Source organism: Lepisosteus oculatus, chromosome 1 (assembly GCF_040954835.1).
Source record: "Lepisosteus oculatus isolate fLepOcu1 chromosome 1, fLepOcu1.hap2, whole genome shotgun sequence".
Classification (NCBI taxonomy): Eukaryota; Metazoa; Chordata; class Actinopteri; order Semionotiformes; family Lepisosteidae; genus Lepisosteus; species Lepisosteus oculatus.
Window position 1 is genome coordinate 29,507,193 of NC_090696.1, and position 26,786 is coordinate 29,533,978.

The window sequence follows — 26,786 nt, forward strand, 5'->3', positions numbered from 1 at the left end:
AACTTGGCAGACTGGACTGTAACTAAGGGGCAAACACAGCAGTACTTTAAAATCACTTATTTTTGTACTAAGCTGTGTATCAGTGTCAGCAAGCACAGCACCACTTAACCAGACTGGCCCACCTCCTGCTGCAGGCTCCTTGCTCTCCTCCTTCAGAATTTGCTTCTCTCGCTCTCTCCTCTCTAGCTCCACCACGATGTCGGAGAAGGAGGGACGCTGGTCTGCACTCATCTGAGAGAGGGAGCGAGACAGGGAGGACAGTATGGAGAGAAAAGACACAGATCAACAGGAATACATCGGGGAGGAGAGACAGGAGGACCAGGTGCACAGCATTGTGATAACATTCCAATTTCAGTGAGAGGCGCAGGGGAGTCCCTGTGTGTAACAGGGGGCCAGCGAGAGAGGCGTGGAGGAATCGATCACCCTTACATTACAGCAGTTCACAGCCAGCTGCAGGAAGCAGGGAGGACAGTCACCGACCATGTGCTGGAAAGACTCTACATCCAGACCGAAGTCCTGAGAGAGAGTGAGGGAGACAGAGTAGAGGAATATAAGAGCATTACTTCAGTGTCCAAGGAGAAACTGACAATGTAAACACTATCTGTTACTCTGTCTTTACTCAGTGAGCTCAATTTTAAATTATGGTCCTATCTTAACAAGGGACGGTGGGGGAATTTGTGAGTACGTGCAGTCTATGGCCTACCAGGCCAAGCCTTTACTCATAGTCTTACCTTCCTCTATCACTTCCCTATTATCCTTTTCTGTGCTAGAAACACATCTCTAGAATAGATAACCAGTATACACAGCAGTGTACAGTACAGCTACAGCTTCCCAGCTCATTCCATTGACATGGCCTCAGTGCCACCAAGTCACCAGCAGGTGGAGCTGCTCCCACAGCCACTCACGGTGCTGTGCTGACAGGTGAGTCTACAACTACCTCATCTGAGAAGTCAAAGAATCACTTATTGTTTGATCCCACAGCATAAAAAAAAAAAACTCACTTGTGCTTGGAACAAAATGGGCAAAAGTTTTTCTGGAGATAATTTCAACTCATCTTTGTGACACTAGGCATTTAATTTCTACATTTTTCTTTCAACTCTTCAAGCCAAGCACAGTTCCATGTAGTTTATGTTTGCCCTCAGCCTGCTATCCAATGCAACCATAGGTAACGAACTGACCCAGACTACGTAAACATGTGTGAGAGTTTCGCAAAACACACAAGTCCTGAGAGTATGGAGCACGGATACCTGTGCAGCCAACATTTCTACCTGTGGGCTGAAATGCATTTAATGCCAAGGATTTGAGTGAGTCAGGGCGTCGATATTTCACAACCCCTGGGAAGGGATTGAGACAGACACCCTGAAGGGACTTAACTGCTTTTCTAATCCATGCCAAACCACAGTCAACATCATTTGATATTTGTCTATTAACATTGCACAAACACAAGTGCGGACGCTGATATTCTGCCGAGTTGCGAAGCGTAGCCCCGCCTGCTCCTGAAACAGGATGGGTCCTGGACTCTCAGTTCTCCAGCCAAGGCCGAAAGATGGGAAGCTGGAATGTAGCCAGTCCTGGTGCTTGTACTAGGTAATTCAACTCTCCTATTAGAAGTCTTTACTTTCCAGGTTGTATCTCCCCTCCATGTATCCCACCCTTTGCTCTATCAAGCTATACCTCAGCGCGTGGGAGGAAGTCCGGATCGGCTTGTATCCGGGCGATGATCTCACATAGGATGATCCCGTAGGCAAAGACATCCGCCTGGAGGTACACAGAGCACAGTCACCAGTCTGGACACTGATGTGGATTCCCCTGCTCTGCTGCATGCCGAGCTCACGGCCTCACCTGGCCCAGGTGTCTCCCACCCGCCTGCGCTGCACAGGAGCTGCAGGGCTCTAGACTCGCAGGAATAACCAGCATCATCCCTTCCAAGCTCATTAAGGCTTCTCAGAATTGCCCTTGACCAGGCTTTCTTCATCAGTTATTCATTTATATTTGGTAAGCATTTAAGATGCATATAATTAAACAATTTAGAGTTTCTGGTTGGGCAAAGACATACAGTAATTCCTGCCTACGCTCCCAAGAATGAAGAGTTTACACTAGTGCTGGGCGATAATTCGATAACGTTAATTATCGCGATATAATTTTCCGCAATATATTTTTTACAAAAGTTCGATAAATGTTCGATATATATGTTTATGCTTTGCGCAAAATACTGCGCGAGTGCGCGTGCGTGTTGCAGACTGGGCAGCTAACGTGGTGTTGTTTACCCACACGGTGGTGGCTGACAGGACTGTAGTTAGAGTGGAGAAATGAGCGACACTGAAGCAAATGTAGTGCTGCCAACGACCAGCTCGAAGGAAAGTGACATCGTCAACAGAAAAGGTCATTCAACTTTGTTGGTAATTTGGAGATATTTTGGCCTTTTATGATCAGACATAAAACAGAGCACTTTAAACATTGCAGTCTGTCTTAGCCATCTTCTATTGTGTTTTATCACACTGCAGTATTTAATTTTTCTATTAAGATATTTATTTTGTAAATTTTACTCATGCATATTTTGACATAAAAAAGACTTGAATACTCTCTACCTCAGATTTGTTTAATGATTCTGCTGTTTGGCAAGTGTTTGTTGTGTTATTAAAATAAAGAGTTGTTTAATTTACCAATTAACTGTCTGGTTTCTTCAACTTTCACTCAGGAGAAAAAATCTGCCTTTAAACTTGAAAGAAATAATGATTTGACATTTATCGTGATAATTATCGATATCGACTGATATGAACATTTTTATCATGATAATGTTTTTGGCCATATCGCCCAGCCCTAGTTTACACTCTCCTTTTGTGTCATTTGTAAAAAGAAAATGAATAAGAAACATTCCCGAGCAGATCTGCCTAGATCAGCTTCTGCCCAGAGCTGTGCTTTTTAAAAACATTTGGCCATTTCTGCCTGGTTTCTCACCAGCCAAAACAAAAAGCCTCAGCATCTCTTAGACTCATCTGCTCTTATACCTTCTCATTGTACAGCTCTCCTCTCAGCACTTCTGGAGCCATCCAGTAGGGGGAGCCCACTACGGCCAGAGGCTGCTTCTCCACACCCTCACTGCAAGAGAGAAGACAACAGGACTCAGCGCCTCCGTCCTGTACCCTCACCACAACTCTATTTGTCCACAGTGTTGCTCCCTGTGGTAGCAGAACACAATCTCGCAGGTTATGGAAATCCCCCCCAAAAATGCAGGAAAAATACTAAACATTGTAAAAATAATCATCACTGTAATCATCCACCTCTAGCATTAACGTGAAAGTAGTTCAAAGTGAGGTGCAAAAGAAGTGAACCATGAAGAGCTAAAACACTGCAAGTTCCTTCAAGAAGCAGCTGAATGAAATCGGCCACCAGCACCCAGACAGGCTGAACAGAGGAGCCCAATGAATGAATTAACACGTTTATTACTCAGCTTTACCCGGCTTACCTGTTTGTAGACATCTAATACTTTGGTCTACAAAACAAACATTCAGTTATGATTCAGTTTATTTCTGAATGTCGACTTAACTATCTTGCATATCATACAGTAAGCTATAACCGCTACTAGACTATCGGAACATCAGGGTGCTGTTTTCCAGAGGTAAACAACACTAGCAGAGAAAGAGCATGGGGCTTTCTAAGCCACCAGGAAACTGCACTAGCACCTACTGCTGGCACTGAGGACCTGTCTCAAGGTCTACAACACTAGTGCAGCAAGGTGTGGGGCCCAGGGACATACCCCTGCCACAGTAGGCCAGCTCGAGGCATGAGCGAGCCCAGGGAGATGCCATGCTCACGCAAGAGGGCAAGGTGTTAGTGCAGATGTGTACCAGTGCAGGCCCCTCTCTCCACATAGATGCTGCTTGGCAGGATCATTGTGATATCAGCTGCCACTCTGTGAGTGACAGACATGCCTGAGTGAGACCAGAAACTAGCCTGTTTCCAGGAGATCAGGCCTTTGGGAAATTTGGTAGATCATCAGGGCACACAGCCAAGTCTGTCAGGTTACCAACAACAGAATACAAAAAACAGATAGATATCTTCATCATTCCCTGGAAAATGAAACAAATTAGAATTTTGTGACGCACCGAAACACTGGTTTATGGAATGAAAACTGGCCACATTCCTCTGTCTGCGGTATACCATAACACACACACCCAGAGTCAGAATGGCCTTTACTGGCATGAAGTTACACAGGTAAATCAAAGCTTGTTGCACAAAACAGTAATAACAGTACCATAAAATCCAATATGTTATAGTGCAATATGGTGAAGCTGGTTTTATGGAAACAACTGAAACTCATTCCCCCCACACCAAAATACACACAATCCTTCATTCACACCCTCCCCCACATACACAAACCTTAACTGAGGCATACCCCCCTACTGAAACACAAAAACTGTAATAAGACAACAAAAGCATTTAAATAAGTGTAATTACATTGTTTAACTGCACACCAACATATTTGTGAGACCTGGAACACACTGAAAAGTTAAGAATACACAAACACTCCAAATCACAAATGCACAAAAAATGAAAGGCCGTGTGTGACACTCGAGGGAGTCCTCTGTAAAGACAGCGAGGGAAAGAGTTTGGAATTCTGGGAGGCTGTAATTTACCAAACCAGACAGGGGTCTTCGGATGCACTACAGTTGTACTACAGCTGCATTACAGGCGGAAAAGCCCACCATCCCAAGATGTGTAGCATTTCTCAAAAAAAATGTATTAAGAGAGCAGCAATTCCTACAACAGGTCAACCAGGGAAGGAGTGTTTACCACAAACAGCCAGCTTACAAGAACTGATCAAACTGTCTAAGCATATTTGTAGCAGCTTTCAAACCTACAGATCTCTAAGATTTTTTTTTACAAGGACAATGAGATATTCGTGACCGGTTCTAACAGCTTCTCTGCACTCCAAGAATGACTTCTCATTGTATGATCAAGGCATACAATGACATTCTGCAACAATAACAGTATACCCAACATGTAATGCCTGCAGGTAATAGATAGGAAAATAGTTCGTCCACAGCAGGCAAGTTTTTTTATGTTAATCCGATTGCAACCCTTAAAAAAAACTTTAACATTGCCCAAGCAGGAAAGTAAATTTTGGAGATTAAATGGAACAGAAAGGCTGTGCTCTACACATGCCTTGTGCAACACAATTCTGTTGTAAAATTAAAGAACATACCTGAATGGCAGAGTACAGACACGCAACTGACATTTAATTGTGTTAAAGCCTTTAGCGAAGTTGCTGAAAAACTGTTGGCTCATTTTCAACACGGATCAATTAAAGAAAACATGTTTTGTTTTGTCAAGCTCACAGATTTCTCAAATCAGCCAAGATATTTGACCCAAAACAAGGGAGCAGCATGAATGAAGATCACTTACCATTAGACTACTCCAGACGTTGGGGATGAATAGAAATCCAGATTAACAAACACGGCAGAAGGAATGTGTTTGGAGGATTTACAAATGAAGCTCAAAAATTATTTTCTAGCTTAACATGAAGCTAAACAATATTTGTCTGTTGATTCCAATTCTGTAAATGCCAAGAGAAGTGTTGCTTTGTACAGGCAAGTTTTCACGTAGCAACCTTAATCCATGATGGAACGGGCCAACCAACTGTCACTGATTAGATTTAACAGCAAAATACATCACCTGGACTCTTTCACCAAGCTGTGACATTTACACGCTCTTTGGAAATGCCTATTAGTTTTTGTTTTATACAGCTCGAAACAGCATGCTGTAGCTTGTTATGACACTTTTCTCATTTCAATAATTTTAATATATCTCTTCAGAGCAAAACTATTCTGTTGACATGTTATACATATGCCCAACTATCAGCTAAATCCATCGATGCATAATCTGTGACTAGAGGATAAACACATGATTAAGTGTCAACAGCCATAGATCACATCCTTGTGCATATAAACTGCAGTAGTTAAATGACTGAGATGATTTAGCTGCACAATGGAATGATTGTTTAATAAGTGGTTCGAGAAGAGGACAGATCGTCCTCTTGGTGGCCGATGATTGAGATACAGCCTCCTCTATCACCAGAACCTTGCGTTTTTTCACCTCTTCACATTTATAAATGCAACTTTCGAGGCATGTTAAGAAAGCATAATGACACCCGACAAGAAGATTTCATACAAGCTTCAACATCCTGCTGGCTCATTCTGGTCTTTTCCAGGGCAGGATAAGGTGCTGGGGATAATTTATCCTGATGTTGCCACATGTATAAATGCACAGACCAGAAAAGAGCACTTATGCAATTACTTTAACTCAAATAAATATGAAAAGGTTACCAAGATTGAGATGTTCTATTTGTCAGTGGACCACTTTTTGCCGAAGCTACATTGCCAGAGAACTCTGGCGTCGCTGACTTCATACCGCGGCCAGAGTCGTAGATTTATACCTGCCCTGGCCAATAGTGTGAAATACAAGCATTTTTGACAAGAAACAGAACACTTAAAATTTTGCCATTAGCATTTAAACACACAGACAGTTTAGGGCTCACAGTAATCTACAACATGTGGTTTCGTCTGCTTTCTTCAAACATTCTTTGGAAACAGTGAGTGAAACTCAATTTCCCCACTATTGTCTGTCTTTTGTAACAGGTAAACTTCACTTTGTAAAATGTTCTTTATTTCTCTAGCAGTCTACAGCATACTTCTCATGAAGAATTTAAGTTACAGAGTTTGACCTGTGTTTGACCATTTTGAAACATGATTCTTGTATTAGTTTCTGTGTATTTCTGATACATTAATACCCTACCACATCCTCCGTCTCACTCATCTTTTTGGTACACACATAATAATGCTACTGTTTTCTAACTGCTTTATAAAGTACAGGGCTGCTGGGGATGCCAGAGTCTAACCCAACAAGCAAAGGGCAAAAGGCAAGATACACCTTTGACAGGATGCCTGTCCATCAAAGGACACATACAAACACAGACACACACACTCATCCCAGCCAATTAACATACCAGTATGTTTTTGGACTGTAGGAGGAAACTCATGTGAAAATGTGGAGAACATACAAACTCCACACACAACCAGTGCTCCAACATGCCACCCTAATGCTCTATTCATGAAACTCAATTCATCCTACTTCAGATGCCGTAACATCTAGAGAGGTCACAGGGCTGTAGAACTGCTGTATACCCCCACAGCTCTACCAAGCAGACACAGTGCTTATCCTATACACAAGCCTGTCCTGACTCACTCTCCAAGGGCTGTTCTTCATCTCGTACAGTGAGAGGCACTAAAAATATAGCGAGTGCCTATCTGTTATGTTTTTAATGCTGTTTTTTAAATATCCACAGGGGGGTGACAACAGTTTTACTGCTTTGGCCTTCGATATAAATGTTGAAGGAAGACCATGCAGCACATGACCAAGTACTGGAAGGGAGCAGAGTCACACAGAAGAGTACTTGTACAGCTATATCTGCATGTGCATGGCCCGATGCAGATGTTCAGATGGAGACCCGATACCACAGGATGTGGAAAAACTACACTACTCAAAAGATTTGGAGATAAGCTCCAAATTATCTGGCAGGTCTCTGTAAAGTAACAGAGCTCCTGATGAGCCTGTTGCCAGGCTCTGAGTCTCCTTTCTGAGGGAGATGGCTCGGAGACAAGAGTCACTGCGCAAAGGTCATACGCTGTCACTGACACCTGCCATCCATCACATCCACCAGCCCAGACACACTGACGGATTTACACAGCAGTAAAAGAGGAAAAAGAGCACACTGGGCAGCCGAGACAAATGCTGTCGGCGTGATAGAGGGAGAGAGAGGAAGAGAGACAGAGAGAGAAGGGTGATGGTGGTGGTGGGGTAAGATCCTGTTTCTGTGCATTTATTTTCGTTATCAAACCACAACTACTGTTGGTGATAAAGAGAGCGAGAGTGAGGAGGGCTCATCAGAGAGACTGAGCTGCATGGAAAAGCCAGCTCCGGCCCAAGAATACCCTTTCTGGGAAACGCGGATGAAAACAGCACTGAGCAGACAAAGTGTGCATGCAGTGTGGAATAGTTTCTCCATATTTGGATATGTATCCAAACACTCAGCTGGCCCTCCCCAGACTGTGCCCCGCCCCCCCACCCCACACACCCCCAACTTCCCCCTGATCAACACTGCGTCCAGCAGAAACGTTACACATCAAACCTGCACCCAGCCTGCGACCTGAACAGACTCGCTCCCCTCCTCACAGACGAGGAATGCAAGGGTATACACACCGAAAGACAAGAACAGAGTAGCACTGAGCTGCAGCGCCAAGAGGAATTACAGATCAATCAGCCTGTTCCGGACACGTTAGAAACATTTAACTCTAAGATTCTAAGACGGAACCCATTGGGTGTCAGAAAGGCTGAATGACTAAGGAACTTGCTAGCTGTTTCCAAACACAGGCAAGGCCAGCAGTGCAGTGTGTGATGTGACAGACGCAGAAAGTAACAGGCACATGGAGTGGGAGCTGGCGAACTAGCAGAGCACAAAAACGAGCAAAGCACAGACACACACATACTGATTCTTTCAAACATCCTAGCAGGCTTTACTTAAAGGAGTCCGAAATCAGTGTGGCAAGGAGCTTACCCTGGAACTAATTCTTTTGATAGAATTTGTATGCCACAGAAAACACTTACAGAACACAAAGCCAACAAGAGAAATCAGATGGAGAATTAGTGACAATGTCGTTTGACCAAGTCAGTTGCAAGTTATGTAAAGGAACAATAGGTTTATTCCATGCTGAAAAAAAGAAGAAAGAAAACAGAACGTTTCAGCCGTGGAGCCTTCTTCAGGTGTGAGAGGTAGAGAGGTGTTCACAGCGTAGCATGCTGACACAGCTACACACCTGAATGTAAATTATGTACCTGACTACAATACAAGGGAAAGCAAAGGCTTCCCAAAAATCCTGCAAACACCTCCACCAATCCAGGAGCCGAGTCAAGACCTCGCCCTGGGCTTCTTCTCATCAATGCTCTCTGTCCCAACTGAACAGCGGCCACCTTGTTTCCCGTCGCCACACAGCACTTCGAAGCCCAGACCTCTCCCTGAAACAGCGCCATCTGCTGGCAGGCTCTCAAAGAGCTCAGCCACCAGCCTTGGAGGGAAGACAAAGACAACATCTGGACCACTGGCATCTTGGCAAAGAAGCGTAAATGGCACCATATCCTGCATGGAGGCAACACTTTATGCAGTATTGGTCGATGACAAACCACCTGAACGGATAAAGTGCTCACAAGTCTGCAGACAGCCTGGAGAGAGGAGAATGTATGGGAGAGAGAGAGGCATAAGCCATCAGAGCTACATGACAATCCAAGAGGTCAGGAGTGGAGCAGTATTCCACAGTCAAGAGACGCAAACCCAACAAAACTTGTAATGTGAACGCTGATTTGCTGTTGCTATTTAGGATGGGAGGAGACTGACCTGTAGTCAGGGATTTTCTCTGCCAACCCGAAGTCTCCCACCACAGCAGTGAAGAGCCCATTCTCACAGCGCACTAGACAGTTCTGCAGGGACAGAGAGAGGAGGAGGAGTGAGACATGGCAGAGAGAGAAAAAAGAGGAGGACAAAGAGAGAGGAGAAGACTGGAGACAAAATGAAGAGGCTCCTGAGATCTTCACATCTAGTTCATTAGAGGAGTTCCAATGTGGGTGAATGAAGGAGTATCTCTGTGGACAGAGCAGATATACAGTACAACAGGGCTGGCGAACACCAGCCTTCACCTGCATTGGGCTTCATTGAGAATGGGTAGTGTCCAAAGCCTCATATTTCAGTAAAAGTGGACACAATTTTTATGTGCACGAGTGAAACAAAAGAATGGCAGTGAAGATGTACCCATCAAACATTAGACATTGTTTTCTTCGGATATGTCATTGTCCTCACCTAGACTTGTGCATGTCTGCAGAAGAATAGTCTGAAGTGCTTATATACACAGAGGGAGGTTCCTCTCTGTCTGTATATACACTGCAAAAAAAGTGTTTATACACTGTATATGAAGCTGATACCCTGGTTTCCTTCAAGAAACAGCTGGATGAGATCCCTGGACTACTTAAGCACTAACAAACAGGCTAGGTGGCCTGAATGGCCTCCTCTTTACTGTAACCTTTCCTGTGTTCATAGCTGTGTGGAGTACGTACAGTACAGTATATACAAAGTGACCAGATGCATTATTGATACATGTCTTTATACAGAGTGCATGACGTGTCTGTGAGGTACTGTATGTATAGACAGTGTGGCTTGGCAGTGAATGTTTTAACGTGCACAGTGCGTCATGAAGTGCCTGTAGGCTGTACCTTGGAGGTGAGGTCCCTGTGGAAGATGCCCTTGCTGTGCAGGTACTGCAGTCCCCGCGCGATGTCTAGAGATAGCCCCATCCTCACCGCCCATGACAGGTACACATCGCTGTCCAGCAGTTGCTCCAGGTTCCCGCCATTAATGTACTGCAACAACATGAGTGGCAGGAACAATAACCTTACAGTGATACACTGCAGTGAACAATGAAGGCTCAGCAAAAGGGAGACCGCTGGGGCACGACTGTCCCTCTATCTGACCCCCAAGGGATGGTCTCACTCTTCTTAGACCACCTGAGCACCTCTGTGGGTAATTAACTGTTCACTGCCCCAGGCGATATGACCCTGACTGCAAAAGAACAGGGCTACAGCACAGCAGGAGCCATCGTAACCCAGAGGAGCCCTGGTTTCACAAAAATCCACAACAAATCACACTAGTACAGAGTCACACACAACAAAGATGCTAATAAAGTGCAATAAACACCATTTAACTCAGTAAAATCTTAAAAGGGGGTATCCTCAATGAATGCTTGAAAAGCTTTAGAAACTGCTAATCATTAATCAACCAAGTAAAGCTTGAAAAAAACTTTTACTTCATTAAAACAACAGGATGAACTGCTTTTTTCTGGACTTGTCCCTTTAATCCAAAAAACCACCACCAGTGCCTGGAACAACCAGCAATCTCTTGACTGTTCTCAGCAATTCCACTTGTACAGCTTTCTGGAGAACAGAGCTGAAAACCAACCACGATCACTCATCTGCAGAAACACAAACCGTTAACTTGAAAAACACTGGCAGGAACAGAGTGACAGACACTGTCACGTTCTCTCTTAACTTTTAACTGGAATAGTGAAGAGTGGGTTTATGTAACTCTCTTCTGAGGGCCCCGAGAGATAAGAATAAACCACGATTATCAGAGCAGGAACACCACGTCTCTCTTGTTTGTGCTGCAATAATCCAAGCAGGAACAGTATGTTTCCCACTGAAGTAACACTAGAGACCTGGTAGAGACCTGGTATTAGTAAAACACCAGGGTAGGGTTGCAGTGAAACACTGCCACAGTGACACACTTAGCGACAAGGAGACAGTGACAGTGCCTAGGCCAATCAGTCACACAGTGTCCGGGTCAAAGGTGACAAAGGATGCTCTTTGCTTTGCTGAATGAAAAATGATACACCTGCCTACTGAATCTTTTATGAGGCAGCAGAGCCTCCGGCTGTTCTGAGAGACCAGCTGCCTGAGCTACTCAGAACTGAACACTGCAGTAGAGCCCTGAGTCAGGACAGAGCTATTGTCCCCTTCAGTCTCATTTCAAATCCAATCAGGTTACATTCTTGGAAAGCTACAGAAGAATACAGGTCAGTTAACGTAAAAAGCATGAACTGCACCTTCTAAAACATTTACTATTACTATTATGGATTTACTGAAAGGCTCAAGAGTATCACCACACAGTGTTTTATTTTACATAGCTGGGGATGTTATTACAGCAATCCGAGTGAAGCACCTTGCTCAAGGGCATGACAGCAGTGTTCCACCCAGAACTCCCATTTAGATCCCACAGCCTCCCAGTTACAAGTCCACCAGTCTGGTGCTACACTAAGTACCAGTGCCAATCTATGTGTAATAACTGGCAAAGGTTCTGAAATTCTCTTTTTAAAGAACTTATATAGTGCTGAAAACATTTTAATGTCCACCATGTAATCTGTAAGCAGCACAAAGTGCAAGTAATCTCCACTACAAACAAGCGAGTGAGCTGTCATATGTAGTGCTGTCTGACCATATAGAACGTCTTTTTTCGAAGAGCCCTGTTTTACTGCCGTGCAGAGCAGTGACGTGCCCAAGGGAGAGAGGCTGCAGCCCCAAGGACAGTACCTCGGTGAGAGCGTGGAGCTGGCCCTCGTGAACACACACCCCCAGGAACCTGCAGACACAGACGGGGTCAGGAGGAAGAAAGAACAACATTAGTGTGCTGAAGGGCACAGTTCCAAACCATGTCTGCAGCCAGCAGCTACCTTTGCTAGTCAGTGTCCAGAGCTGCCATGCCAGTATGCCAGTGTGTCAGGGAAGGCCCGGGAGAAACTCGGTGCCAGCGAGAAAGCACCAGTGTACGGCCGAGTCAAGGCAAGTCAACATGCAACTGTTCTTTCCAAGTTAATTCTTGTAGTTAATTGGATTTTTTAAAAGAACTAATAAGACTCAACCAAAACCTTTGTACCCCGAGTGCAGAATGAGCTCCACGTATAAGCCTGGGTCATGCGAACTGTGACTGGGATTCCCAGTACTGAGCGCCACCAGTTCATTTCTGGAGCCTTTCTGAAAACTCACAGATTGACAGAGAGGCGAGTTTTGACATATGAAAAGCACAAATTTGAGACTACAGTCCCAAGAGGAGCTACAAAGTGAAAAACCGTTTCAGATTAACATTAGGCAGTTAACCATCAAACTTGTATATTTTAAAATGTTCCGGTGGGGACAGAGATTTTACAGGAAACACACAGATTATTTTCATTGTCAATCAGACTTTAAGGCAGTTAATAGCTGAAATGACCTCAGTAGGTGCCAGGTCAGTAACCAACAGCAGGACTGAAAACACTGTGCTCATGAGGTGGCGCTTAAATCATATCTCAATTATGAGCCCTTCAGAGATGGTCATCGCAGGTCAAGCTGACCTCAGGATGTTGGGGTGGCACAGCCGGTTCATCAGCTGCACCTCCCTCAGCATGTTGGCTCTGTTGCTGGCCAGCTTGTTCATCTTCAGCACCATCACCTGGCCAGTGATCCTGTGCCTGACCTGCAGGGAGAGAACAAGCACAACGTGACTGCACTGCCGCCTTCCGCCTGGCCACGCGCCCCTCACGTCAAGGCGCGGCGGTCTGGAAAGACCATCTGCACTGGCCACAGCTGTATCCTCTCCTTATTAATGTGGTCGCGGAGCTGGAGCTTGTCAGGGTTGAGGAAAAAAGAAACAATTCTGCACATCGCTTCGCAGCAAGCCCGTCTCTTCAATTTATCACTGCCATACATCGGTGTTAAGTGTTACATGATTCTGTCAAGTGCTCTGTGGCAAACAGCTGCAAAGGGAGCTATAACAAATTGGGTTTGCACGATTCCAACTTCAACTGAAATGAAATGCAAAGATGGGGGTTGAGATAACCCAATATCAAGAACTGTCTGATCCTTCATGCCTTGCATACAATATCTACCACTCTGGCATCCTGCCTCATTAAATCCCACACTACTGAATCCAGATGTTCTAGTCCTGATTATCTTAGGCTGCAAGCAAAGCATGCCAATGTCCTGCTGACCAGCTATTATCTCAAACAGCTAAGAAATTCTACAGAAGATACACATGACCTACCCTCATAAATCCTGTACTACTATATAGCCAGTACTGCCCTCACGGGCTTGCAGCAGACTTCCTGGTACCATGAGCATATACAGTTTGAGATACAGAACTGTGTCTGTCTGGACCTTGAGGATTACACCTTACATCCCATTAGAGTGCTTAGCTTGGTCTCCCTAATTACAAGCACGTACTGCTGCCAGTTTTAAATATCCAATACAACTACCCCAGGACTCTTCAGACAGCAGAACAAATTCAGCCCAGAAGTAAATAAATCAAAGCCCTCTCTCAAGTACATTTTCTTGGGAAGTACAAAGGAACATCTGGGATCATTTAGCCTTCCTGCTTGTCCTGGATCTGGTCCTGCTGGCATCAACAATACATTTAAGCAAAGGTCTGACTGAGGAACGCAGATGCTGCCATGGAGGGACAAAGTCAAACTTCACCGTTGTCGTGAAGTGGCCAAGACTAAGCGTACTGCATCGTCCAGTGTCACCCTTTCTTCCAACATAGAGCTTTCAGGGTGCAGAAAGAAACATCCTTCCCTGGGATCTTACAGGAAGCAGGCTGTAGTACTTCCCAAGATCACTGAGCTCCTAACTGTCCTTTACTTCCTGCTTCTGCTACAGCTACTGTTTTCCCAGCTATGTCAAGAGCTGCTGGAAAGTCACTTCACTCCTACAGTCAGGTACCTGAGAGCAACTATGAAGCCAGAGTACTGAGATGTTAGTGCTTCACACAACAGGGGAGCAGGAAAATTGGACTGCAATTGTGGACACGTTTCTGGGTCTAGATAAAGGCTGTGTATTTACACATACAGCAGAGTGCAGGATCTGCTCCAGCTGCTGCTCACTAAACCTTCAACCAGCAGATCACACCAGTCCTCTCTCCCAGATCACAGACAACTCGCACCTCTTTAAAGTGACCAGAGCTAGTCAAACTCCCTTATATCAAAGCAATAAATCCAGAAACATTTTGCTTCCACAAAGCATTTCCTTGTTCTATTCCAGGAGATGATCACCAAACGAGAGAAATTGAGATGCTTTCTTCTTAAGTACCACACTTTTGTATAAAGCTTCTGTGTAACCACATTGCAAGGAAACATTTGTGTCATGCAGTTCCAACAACAATTCCCTGTCTGCTGCCCAAAGGCAAGCTGGACTGTAGCCTCTCAGAAAATTTAATAGTCTGAGCATGCAGTCCCACAACTCCCTGCCTGTCATTAGCCCAGGAAAACTGTGCGTTTCAATTGATATACTGTTGAACTTCAATGGACATCACTCCACACATAAAAACAGACTGATGAGTGCCCACACCCTCTCCTTCCCTGGAAAAGCTAGGCATGCTCTGACATAGTTAGGCCCTCACATTTTTGGCAAGAAGAACCTGAGCCGCACCTCTCTGATCCTTGCAGCCACACATCATCCACGAGTCCCTCTCGCTAACCACACCAGAACCACCCACACCCTCCCAGAGCAGAGACCCCCAGATCCTAGGGTGTAGCGACAACAGAGATGAGGCAGATCCTGGCCCAGTAAGAACACTGCATTCATTCCTTTGCATGCACCAAAGAAACTGCTTTGACCTGGCCAGTCCTGTCCTCATCAGAGTCAGTGCAACAGATCACTCACCCCTGTGCAATATCAGTCCTCTTCCTGCACCCAGTGAGGTAGCCCTGTATCCTCCTCCAATACACTCACGGGGATGTGTGAACCCACCCCTCTCCACTCAACCCACTATGCTTATGCACTGGTCTCTTCAGACACGAATCATCAGCTCAACCAGGGAAAAGAAGAAATTGGGTAAACAATTAAGCAATTCCTTACACTGGACACTGCACTCGAAGCACTTTACAGGTAATGGGGACTCTGCTCCACCGCCACCAATGTGCAGCCCCACCAGGATGATGCGACAGCAGCCACAGTGTGCCAGTACACTCACTACACATCAGTGGGAAGAAGAACAGAGTGATGAAGCCAATTCAAAGTTGGGGATTATTAGGAGGCAATGACTGATAAAGGCCAAGGGGAAATTTGGCCAGGACGCCAGGGTTACTCTTTGAGAAACACTGTGGATTTTTAATGACCACAGAGAGTCAGGACCTCGGTTTTACATCTCATCTGAAGGAAAGTACTTTTTTACAGTATAGTGTGCCAGCTGTGAGTTGCAGGGTGATATAGCTGCTGGCTCTCTCGCCAAGTTGTTTTCTTTCTCCCATTCCCTCTCCTCCCTCCCTCCACACAGGCCCAGCTCCGATCATTTTTCAAAAATCATTCAACACCCCTTCAAATCAGCACAACAGGGATTTTCCCCACTTCAATAAACGTGATTTAACCAGTGGAGTTGTGGGGAACAGTAAACAAACCTTTGGTGTGAGTCAGGATGCCACTGCAAAGAGAGAGAACAGGTAGGAACTGAGCCCTGGAGTCAAGCAAGGACTTGCAGGGAAACCAGGAATTTGATTCCAGGACTGTAGTTGTTTTCTTGGCTCTTTTGTCACATCAGCTCTAGAAATTCTGCTGTGGGGTTTTTATGGAATAAAACATGCAAAAATCCCATTTGTCAGTAAAGGCTTAGTGTCCTAGGGCTGGAGTCATATAACAGAGTCCACCAGTAGGGCTCAGACTCTTACCATCTGACCATTTGCACTGGAGTTTCCACACCTCTGATGTGATACATGAACAGCACAGTCCCTTGGGAAACTGAGCCCTGTTCACCAGTTTGTATGTCTAAAGAACGCAAATGATGGAAAGACAGTGCTTTTACACACACCAGATGAAATTTAGAAAGACTTCCTCAAGTACAATGTGTGTGCTGCCATATCATCACTGCTTACAGTGGTGGGGTTATAACTGTTGGTTTCTGAACACAACTGCCTGAAACACTCTTGAAAGGAACGGCCATTGAAGTGCTATAACAACCAGTCAAACAAAGTATTACTGTAACATCACCGCAGCTGTGCCAGTGCTTTGAACCACTATGTTTAACAGAACTACTGAGAGCTCAGGTTGTAGACTGTAAGCATCACTGAGTACACAAGGGGATCCCACTGCTGCTGCCAATAACAGAGCACACAGGACTGTACGGTCCTGTCATAGCATTTCACACCTGGACCTCGCTGTGCCATTCCTGTACATACTTGGTCCCAGCATGGTGGATACATGCATGTTGGCTGGAACAGAAACACAAAGACTGTGGCATTTTGTCTTCAATACAGTTCAGAGCAATACATAAACAGTAATGACTGTAGTGCTTACCATAGCATACAGTAGTTCATTGTAATTAGCCAGTGTTTCACTTTAGCTTCATCAGCTTTTAAGAGACATTTCTCAAGTGATCCTGGCAATCTAATAACGGAATTAACAGATAAAGAGCTATGCTTTCACTGTTCTCTCCCTAAAACACTGAGAGGCAGGAATAAAACCAGTGCGTCTGTGACGTCTCCAAGGTCAAGTCTGCTTGTGTGACTGAACATGAAGAGCACCCCCACCCCCCACCTTCCTCTTCACTGCTGAGATGGTCTATTGAGCTGAGCTTGGTTTAGAAAATGACCTGGAGGACAGGTCAGGCTCAAGCTCCGTGTTAGGCGAACTAGCAGGACTAACACAGCAGCATCAATGAACCATGAATAACTGAAAATGGCAACTTGACTTGCAAGACCCAAGGGACAAACAGTAACATAAAATTCCGCACAGAATTTAGAATAGCTGCCCAAAACAATAACTAATCACACGCAACACCACCCGAATCCACAGTGCAGGGTGACAAGAGTTCAAAGCAGTGCAGCAATGGAGTTAATAAGGTCTCAAATGATTTCAGTCAGCATGAACCCACAAGATACCTTAACTGCCTTTCTGAACAACAGTACCAGCTCCGACACTAAGTCTTGCGGGAACCAGTGCCAACAGGGCACAGCTAGTGACCAAGTTCCCTCGGCTGCACAAGCCCAGTCACCGGGCTAGTGCAGGCTAGTCTGCACCCTAGCACACCAGTAGTGGGGTAACCAAGCCCTTCATGCTCAGCCCTGGAAAGATGCAGAGGAACAGAGCGGGAACATGCACTCCCATCCATTCTGTGATGCGTCAACTCTAGCAGAGCGCCACAAGTCAGGACTTGGACTGCATTCATTTTGGCGGAGTGTGGTCAGATATGAAGCAAGAACAGATACTGAAGTATTGGTTGGTGATGAAATACTGACAGAGAAATAACGCTTCGATCAGATCTTTGTTCCCTTTCTGAAGATGACAACGGAAATGAGAGACGGCAACAGGGCCCCATGCTTGCACATGAGGATTTTACACTTTTTTAATGTTTTACTGTACTTCAACTTTTAAACTATTAAAGTGTGAAGGAGAGGGATAACCGTCCATTTTTATCACATGTTCTTCAAATCTTCATCTAGAAGCTCACCAGAGGACATCTTGTTTACTTCTGGTGTCGACTTCAACAACCTGGCTGAGTAATTTGATCATTACTGTACTCTTCTATGTACTTTTGAAATTGTTACAAAGTCCCTGCAGACAATTCCTTTCTAACAAGGGCAAGCAGTTGCAGCAGCTAGGCAGGCAGGCATGTGCACTCTTGAACAGCAGCCATGGAGCAGTAGTCTAACCACCAGCCAGCACTTTGCACACTAGGACGACCACAACCAGCCCAGATTTTATTATTCCACTAAGTCAGGTGAGGAGTCACCAGATGAATTCTCGTACAGTACAAGCCAAGTCAGCCACACGGAAGATCCCATCAGGTGTCAATGCACTGACTACTAGCGAGGTGAATCTGAGAATCACACCAAGAAATGGTTTCAGCCTTATTGGAAAACTTTTTTCTTCTAGCTTGCTAGATTTTCTGCCTGGAACTGCATGGCTGTTTCTCGAAGTCAGTCCCACCTGGAGATCTCCTCTCCACCCTTGTCCTGCTACCAGCCAGGGTGTGGGAGTGGGAGTGTCTCAGGCTTAATGCACTGCACTGTAACGAGGAACTATGTCCTGGTGACTGATGACTCCCTGCTCGTTAATGCAGTGAGCGGGCTACCCCTCGAGGCCCAACCCTCATCAGTAGCAGTGGCAATACCGATCTCTACACACCACTATGGAGCAGGTGTTCACTAGGCAGCCAGGCCAGGAAAATCAGCAGTAGAGTTTCCATCCAACGCAGGAGATAAGGGGAAATACACACCATCCATTCTGACTATATGGAAACCCAGTCTGCAATACAGAGGACAATGGAACATTATCAGTATAAGTAATAAGGGGCTGTCAAGGGCAGGTCTCCTTAAGCACTTCTACCAGTGAACCCATGTACCAATCCAGCTTAATAAAGTAATCAAAACCTACTTTTTTGTCTAATGCATTTTTTTAAAACTGAATACGCTACAAAATTAACATCATATTATTACATTTTCCAATGCTATAGTGTTCTTTATGTCTGTTGGAATTTGGAAATACACTAAAGCACTTTGTAGAAAAAAGTGCATGCAAGGCAAAACATTATTAAGCTATATTTTTATCTAAAGCTGTTTTTTCAAAGCGACTAAGCCCATAAGAGGAACTGCTACACCACAAAGTAAATAAGCATGACATGGGTGTTTGTGTTACTTCATCATGTGAAGTAAAAAAAAAAATGATCTCAATGATTTAGAATGTTTGTCCTGCATTGCAAGAGAGCATACTGGTTTTTGAATCTTGTGACACAAAGTATTAAGGTTTTAACTAACTCATATACACAAGAACAGTGTCAAAATGATACAGTTAACTAATTGTTTCACAAGGTAAACTAAAACAGAATAGAAAAAGAATTTCCAATAATTTGCCACTGGACCTGTGCACCAGTTACTGAAGTAAGATTGAGTGGATATTACAAGACCCATGTGAGAGGTGTTCGTGAGGTTTCTCATGCTGCATGTTTGCACATACAGCTCTGTTAAAGAGAGAATGACTATCATTGCAGTCTGTTTATTTACAGTTTTTAGACTGTGCCACACAGCTTCACTTTGCATTTCTGTCCAACTGAATGCTGTTCTCTTGTACTTAAGCCTCCTGTTTAAACACAGCTTTACTCAAATGACCCTAACTCCCCTCATTACAAGGAGTGATGCTAGAACTTCCTTGGGTTTCACTTTTGATTGATACTTCAGACTCACTCAGGAATGTCATATCTCAATCATCTTGAACTTACAAATACTGTAGCTTCCCTTAACCTGGGAGAATAAACATTTCTTCAGCGAGAGCCTGGAAACTGTTTATTGGAGCAGGACAAACAGTCACCTCTGTGTTTGTTCAGCAACATCCTTCATTGTGCACACAGGCAACTCAGTGTGTGTATGACTGTATGTGTGCGTGCTTAGTGTCCTAGGGCAATGTGTATTTTTAGCTTCTCTCCTCCAAAGCCAGGCTCTCTGCACTAATAGGCTTTCTGGCTTTCCCACCATTCCCCTGATCTGCATTACAGCAGTATTCAGGCCACTGAGCCTCTGACCTCACAGACCACATGCCTACAGAGCACACCAGCCATTGCATCATTTCATCCCGTCAATCTGTATCCCCCTTGTCTGTGTGCACACCCCACAAAGGGTCTGCCTCAATTACAGGTCTCCACCAGGCCCACTGGCCTGAAGCTCGCATCCCCTTTCCCCTGGTGATCTTGACCCTGTGGGCCAGCTCTGAGTGAGTGTTCCACTGGCTAATTTGACCCATGAAACTCCAGTCCCAGAACCCATCCGGAACTGGCTCGGTGTGAAGGGGGCCAAGGGGTGGTGTTAACATTTTGAGCATCGCGCTGCATCAGATAGAGCACAGGACAGAAAGAAAGAACACTGCTCAGCCCATGTGCCGCTGGTATGCTGTAGTACAGTAGTACAGCCACTTGAGACCGTTTGAGTCGGGGTCTTCGATCCAAAATGAAACCAATTCTCCGTTCAGTCCAGAATTAAAAATCAAGTGAATGGGAGAGGCTCAGCAGCACTGTTTCCTGGAAGAGGGGGTGACCGTCATGCACCACCGATTCAGGGAACGCAGTGGTAAGTCCTGACCTCTGCCACTCAGTCTCAGGTACAGTAGGTACCAGGGCGGTTCAGCTCAGTTGATCCTCAGCCCTACACACACTCCGTATCACACTCAAGGGATGGGAGACCCTGGGATCTAGGAAAAGGCTGGCCAACATCCTGTAACGATCCTCTTCATTAGCCTGTAAGGAGCATCCAGGGGAGATGGCACTACATCACACTCTTCAGTGACTACCAGCCCAATTCCAACCATCAGGGCTACAGGAGAGAAACACTTATCCCGCTGGCCAGACCATACCACCAGAGTTACAAAACCTTCTTCAAGTGCAGAAGCACCGTTCCTTTAAAAAATATTGAAAGTAGAACGGAAACAATGCAAAGCCAATTAAAAACATCTAGATGAGATAAGGTCACTTTTCTGGCCATATTCAATTTCTTGTATTAGGAATTTGTCTTTTCACATACCCCAACTTGCTCTCCCTGAGACACACAGACAGGGAGAGAAGTTCGGGGTCAGAGCACAGGGTCAGCCATTTATACAACACCCCTGGAGCAGCTGGGGTTTAGGACCTTGCTCAGGGGCCCAATGGAGTAGGATTCCTCTGCCGGCCGCAGAATACAAAACGGCAACCTTCCAGCCGCAGGCGCAGGTCCTTAGCCACACAGCCACTGAACCGCCCCAAAGGACCCCAAAAGAAAGAATACTGTAGTTTTGAGAAGCCAAACATCTTGGCTGCACTTTCTGTCTCTCGGCACTGACATGAGCAGTGCTGTGAGACTACATCCCCATTCCACACTCCCCATGCCACACTCTGGCTTTACAGAACGCTAGTGAGACCTCACTTAATTGGGTTTCAGTTTCAGTCACCACACCACAGACAGGCTATTACAGCCAGCCTGGGCACAGTTGTATAGAGATGGGTAAAAGGAGGTAAACCTCCACGATCCAGACAGAGGCGATTGACAAGAGGTATTTACATGAATAACAGAAGAGCCCAAGGGGTAAAGACAGGGTTAACCAAGGAAACTGCTTCACACTGGGAAGTGAAAAAAGGACATGGTGTCTCAAACTGAAGCTGAAGAGGAGCTCATGAAAGATGTACAGTAGGAAGCTTGTCTTTACACAAGGCGTTGTGAGTGTCTGGAACAGGCTTCCCACACAGGTGACTGAAGTCCAAACTCTGGGCACCTTCAGGGAATAGCTGGATGAACCTTTATATTCACTTCGCTATTTAATGACTAAACTAGCAAGAGGGGCTGAAGGGCCTCTTCTCATCTGTAGCTTTTCAGAAGTTCTTTCTGGCATTTATCAGACAGTTCTGCACTGGGGACTGCGGCTACTCTACCGTACAGACAGCTGTATTTCTGCAGCCCAGGGACTGGGCTCTGCTGCACCCACACACATTCGTCAATCCGGCAGACAGCCTACAGAAAGGTGATCAGCTGCTCACCTCACTGTGGAGGAAGGTAAAGTGGATTTTAAAACGGGAAAAGAAGCTGTTTTAAAAGCCTGGTGCCTGGTGAAGCACTGCAATAGCAGTGGGAGCCGACGGGGAAACCAGGGTGACAGTCCATCGGGGATCAAAACTCTTCTCCTAACGAGCTTCACTCATGACCTCCAGTTCGGTCTGACAAGACCCAGATTAAATCAAAGCAAGAACCCAAACTAACCACCAGTCATAATTCCAGCCTGTGATGGTTTGTCAAATTCCCACTGAACAGAGTCACGACGCCTCTGGCAAACACTCAGAGTTAAAAAAAAAACTCTTTTTCAAGCAGCATGCTCGTTTGCAAGTGGCAAGAGAGTAGCATATATACAGTATGTACAAAAGCCCTTAGACTGAAACAGCTGGGGCCAACATTTGTTTAAAAACGTAAAATCGTCACTCAAGTTTGCCCAGAGGGATATTTACAAAGAACCTGAGTGCTCTTGAGTCCCGGAATGAGCCGGGTAGCTGGCTCATGAAAAGGGAAGGCCGAACAGCAGCTGGGTTTCCTACACTGAGCAGGCAGCAGGCGGAGACTCGCACTGGCACACGGAAAACAGCCTGGCCTTATCAGTGCCGAGAAGGAAAATAAAGCTTATCAATGGGGAACTAGCTTGCTGTCAACTGATTAATGGCCCGGTTTCTCCCATATAACTGCCAACAGAAACAGAGCACAGTGCCACCCCCCACCCCCCTGCCCTCATACGGGCCGTCCAGGGAGGGAGCAGGGAAAGGCTGGCAGGTTATACTGTATACAAGAGGAGGGCATTTGGTTCCTACGAGCTTACGAAGGCTAGAATGTCACCCTTCTTCCAGCAGCTTCTTCACTGTGGCAAGCAGTGCCACAGACACCCACAGACAGAGTCAAGGTGCCCAGACTGCACAATGCTGACGGAGGTGGTCAGGCCTCTACTGTAGCACACCTCTCTGTCTGACTCGTTTGGCTAGGGACCCCCTTCAGAAAAGACCCCAGCCTGGCCAGCTGGGGCCGGCGCATGCACGCACACCTGAAGCAGGATTGTATCAGGAATCTAGCTGGAGCAAAAACAGAGTCCTACCCATCCAGCCTCACGCTGAGCTGAACTTTCCTCCAGCTCTTTGTCCAGCTATCACTCAGCTGTATCACAAGCAAACAGTGACAGGATGATAGCCGCATACCTGAGCTGCCCTGTACCTGGAGCCATCACAGCTCTGCCTTCGCCCTGTGCACTGCAGAATGATCTCCTATAAAGGTACAGATATAGCTGGTGACTTTGCAGTATTATAACTAATTGCAGCCATATCACTCTGCAACTCACAACTGGCAACCCACTGAGGCTCAGCAGGTGTGAGCCTGGTCAGTACCTAGATGGGAGACCTCCTGGGAAAAACCTAGAAGAGGTGCTGCTGGAAGAGGTGTTACTGGGTCCAGCAGGGGGCACGCACCCTGCGGTCTATATGGGTCCTAATGCCCCAGTATAGTGATGGAGACACTATACTGTAAAAAGGCGCCATCCTTCGGATGAGACGTAAAACCGAGGTCCTGACTCTCTGTGGTCATTAAAAGTCCAGGGCGTTTCTTGAAAAGAGTAGGGGTGTAACCCCGGCGTCCTGGCCAAATTTGCCATTGGCCCTCACCAATCATGGCCTCCTAATAATCCCCATCTATGAATTGGCTTCATTACTCTGCTCTCCTCCCCACTGAGAGCTGATGTGTGGTGAGTGTTCAGGCGCACTATGGCTGCCGTCGCATCATCCAGGTGGGTGCTGCACATTGGTGGTGGTGGAGGGGAGTCCCAGTTACCTGTAAAGCGCTTTGAGTGTCCAGAAAAGCACTATATAAGTGTAAGCAATTATTATAATTAATTGTATGAGCAAAAGAGGCCCATTTACAGTAGCAATTATTTTCTCCCATTTTAAGTGAAATTAACTCCTACTACAGGCTGCTGTCCCGCTCCAGTCCTCCTGGACCACTGCTCTCAGAGCCCAGGGACAAGGCCTGCTTGCTGACCAGCCCAGCACTCTGGACAGACCCAGGCCCTCTAGCTGACCCCAAGTCTGATGGGCTATAGTACTGCACCAGAAAGGCTCTGGGACAGAAGCCTGTTTCCCCTCCTCTCCCGTCCTGTGCTGTGCTTGGATGAGGTGGGAGTGCAGCATTTACAACCCAAGCTCGAAAAGCTTGTATAAGGTCCTGTCAGATCCAGTACCTCTCTCCGCATTACTGACGGCAAGCCTTAACTTGAGTTGAATGGAAGAAAACACAACGAAAAGTTTTGCTTTAAGCCTAATATTCAAGTCAGGACTCGCCCAGCATTGTTGCTCTGTTCCATCCCGAAGCAGCTACAGTATGCCGTGTCCTAACTCACACACTACAGAGACTAATCTGCCCTCATCAACACCCAGGCCAGCCACACAGTACCGCCCCCAGCTCACTGCACCACCTCCACCAGCCGTCTCTTTCCATCACTTCTTCTTCCCTTCTCCAGGACCCTGTGGGACCATGCAGGGTACGAGCCAAAGGCCAATGAGCAGGCTGACAGCACGCAGAACAGCCTGGCCTAGACTGCATCGCAGCGCTGTCCAACTGAAGGACCTGCTGTCTGCCTGTCCACACTGCTCACAGTACAGCCTACATCTACATCCGTCCAATGAGGGACCTGCTATCTGTCTGTCCACACAGTTCACACTGCTCACAGCACAGCCTGCATCACAGATCTGTCCACTGAGGGACCTGCTGTCTGCCTGACCACACCGCTCACAACCAGCCTGCATCACGGATCTGTCCACTGAGGGACCTGCTGTCTGTCTGTCCAAACTGGTCACAGCACAGCCTGCATCACAGATCCATCCACTGAGGGACCTGCTGTCTGTCTGTCCAAACTGGTCACAGCACAGTCTGCATCACAGATCTGTCCACTGAGGGACCTGCTGTCTGCCTGACCACACCGCTCACAACCAGCCTGCATCACGGATCTGTCCACTGAGGGACCTGCTGTCTGTCTGTCCAAACTGGTCACAGCACAGCCTGCATCACAGATCCGTCCACTGAGGGACCTGCTGTCTGTCTGTCCAAACTGGTCACAGCACAGCCTGCATCACAGATCCGTCCACTGAGGGACCTGCTGTCTGTCTGTCCAAACTGGTCACAGCACAGTCTGCATCACAGATCTGTCCACTGAGGGACCTGCTGTCTGCCTGACCACACCGCTCACAACCAGCCTGCATCACGGATCTGTCCACTGAGGGACCTGCTGTCTGTCTGTCTGTCCAAACTGGTCACAGCACAGCCTGCATCACAGATCCGTCCACTGAGGGACCTGCTGTCTGTCTGTCCAAACTGGTCACAGCACAGTCTGCATCACAGATCTGTCCACTGAGGGACCTGCTGTCTGCCTGACCACACCGCTCACAACCAGCCTGCATCACGGATCTGTCCACTGAGGGACCTGCTGTCTGTCTGTCCAAACTGGTCACAGCACAGCCTGCATCACAGATCCGTCCACTGAGGGACCTGCTGTCTGTCTGTCCAAACTGGTCACAGCACAGTCTGCATCACAGATCTGTCCACTGAGGGACCTGCTGTCTGCCTGACCACACCGCTCACAACCAGCCTGCATCACGGATCTGTCCACTGAGGGACCTGCTGTCTGTCTGTCCAAACTGGTCACAGCACAGCCTGCATCACAGATCCGTCCACTGAGGGACCTGCTGTCTGTCTGTCCAAACTGGTCACAGCACAGCCTGCATCACAGATCCGTCCACTGAGGGACCTGCTGTCTGTCTGTCCAAACTGGTCACAGCACAGTCTGCATCACAGATCTGTCCACTGAGGGACCTGCTGTCTGCCTGACCACACCGCTCACAACCAGCCTGCATCACGGATCTGTCCACTGAGGGACCTGCTGTCTGTCTGTCCAAACTGGTCACAGCACAGCCTGCATCACAGATCCGTCCACTGAGGGACCTGCTGTCTGTCTGTCCAAACTGGTCACAGCACAGCCTGCATCACAGATCCGTCCACTGAGGGACCTGCTGTCTGTCTGTCCAAACTGGTCACAGCACAGCCTGCATCACAGATCTGTCCACTGAGGGACCTGCTGTCTGCCGGTCCACCCTGCTCACAGCCTGCATCACAGATCTGTCCACTGAGGGACCTGCTGTCTGCCGGTCCACCCTGCTCACAGCACAGCATGCATCACGGATCTGGCCACTGAGGGACCTGCTGTCTGTCCTCAGAGCTCACAGACTGGCAATTTCTATAGAAACAAATACTTTTCTAGCTGACTAAACTGTGCTGGAACAGTGCCTGGATGGGGCCCACCACATTTTGCTCTAAATAGCAGTATGTTTTAACCGTGGGAATTAGAAAGACCACAACATTAAGAGCGACGCGAGACAGAATTAACTAATAATCTTGTTCAATCTGGCTTTACAAGATTTTGTTTTACACTGGGGGGGAAAAACAGATGCTCACGATTTCACAAGCAGACTCAATACAAAGAAGTAAAATGGTGGTTATCATTAAGAACTGGGTCCCATATATCAATGGTGATGACAACCCCAGCAGCTTTGTTTTTCATAATGCTGTCAATATAATCCACCTCTGGTCTCTAACAACACGAGGAAAAGACTCATCCACCATTCCAGTGCTTTTAGT

The 26,786-nt window shown here is 46.5% G+C and overlaps 1 protein-coding gene across 1 annotated transcript in view; it reads right to left on the reverse strand.

Annotated features, from left to right (window-relative positions):
• The window catches only part of tesk1b (testis associated actin remodelling kinase 1b), a 36,969-nt gene that overhangs the window by 3,173 nt on the left and 7,010 nt on the right, over positions 1-26,786 (reverse strand). Inside the window, exons 3-10 of the mRNA XM_015344706.2 lie at positions 12,984-13,105; positions 12,187-12,235; positions 10,318-10,464; positions 9,449-9,531; positions 3,009-3,099; positions 1,675-1,758; positions 430-516; positions 123-231 (exon numbers count right to left, since the gene is read on the reverse strand). Of these exons, the coding sequence (XP_015200192.2) occupies positions 123-231; positions 430-516; positions 1,675-1,758; positions 3,009-3,099; positions 9,449-9,531; positions 10,318-10,464; positions 12,187-12,235; positions 12,984-13,105 (772 nt within the window). The remainder of the gene's footprint in view (positions 1-122; positions 232-429; positions 517-1,674; positions 1,759-3,008; positions 3,100-9,448; positions 9,532-10,317; positions 10,465-12,186; positions 12,236-12,983; positions 13,106-26,786) is intronic.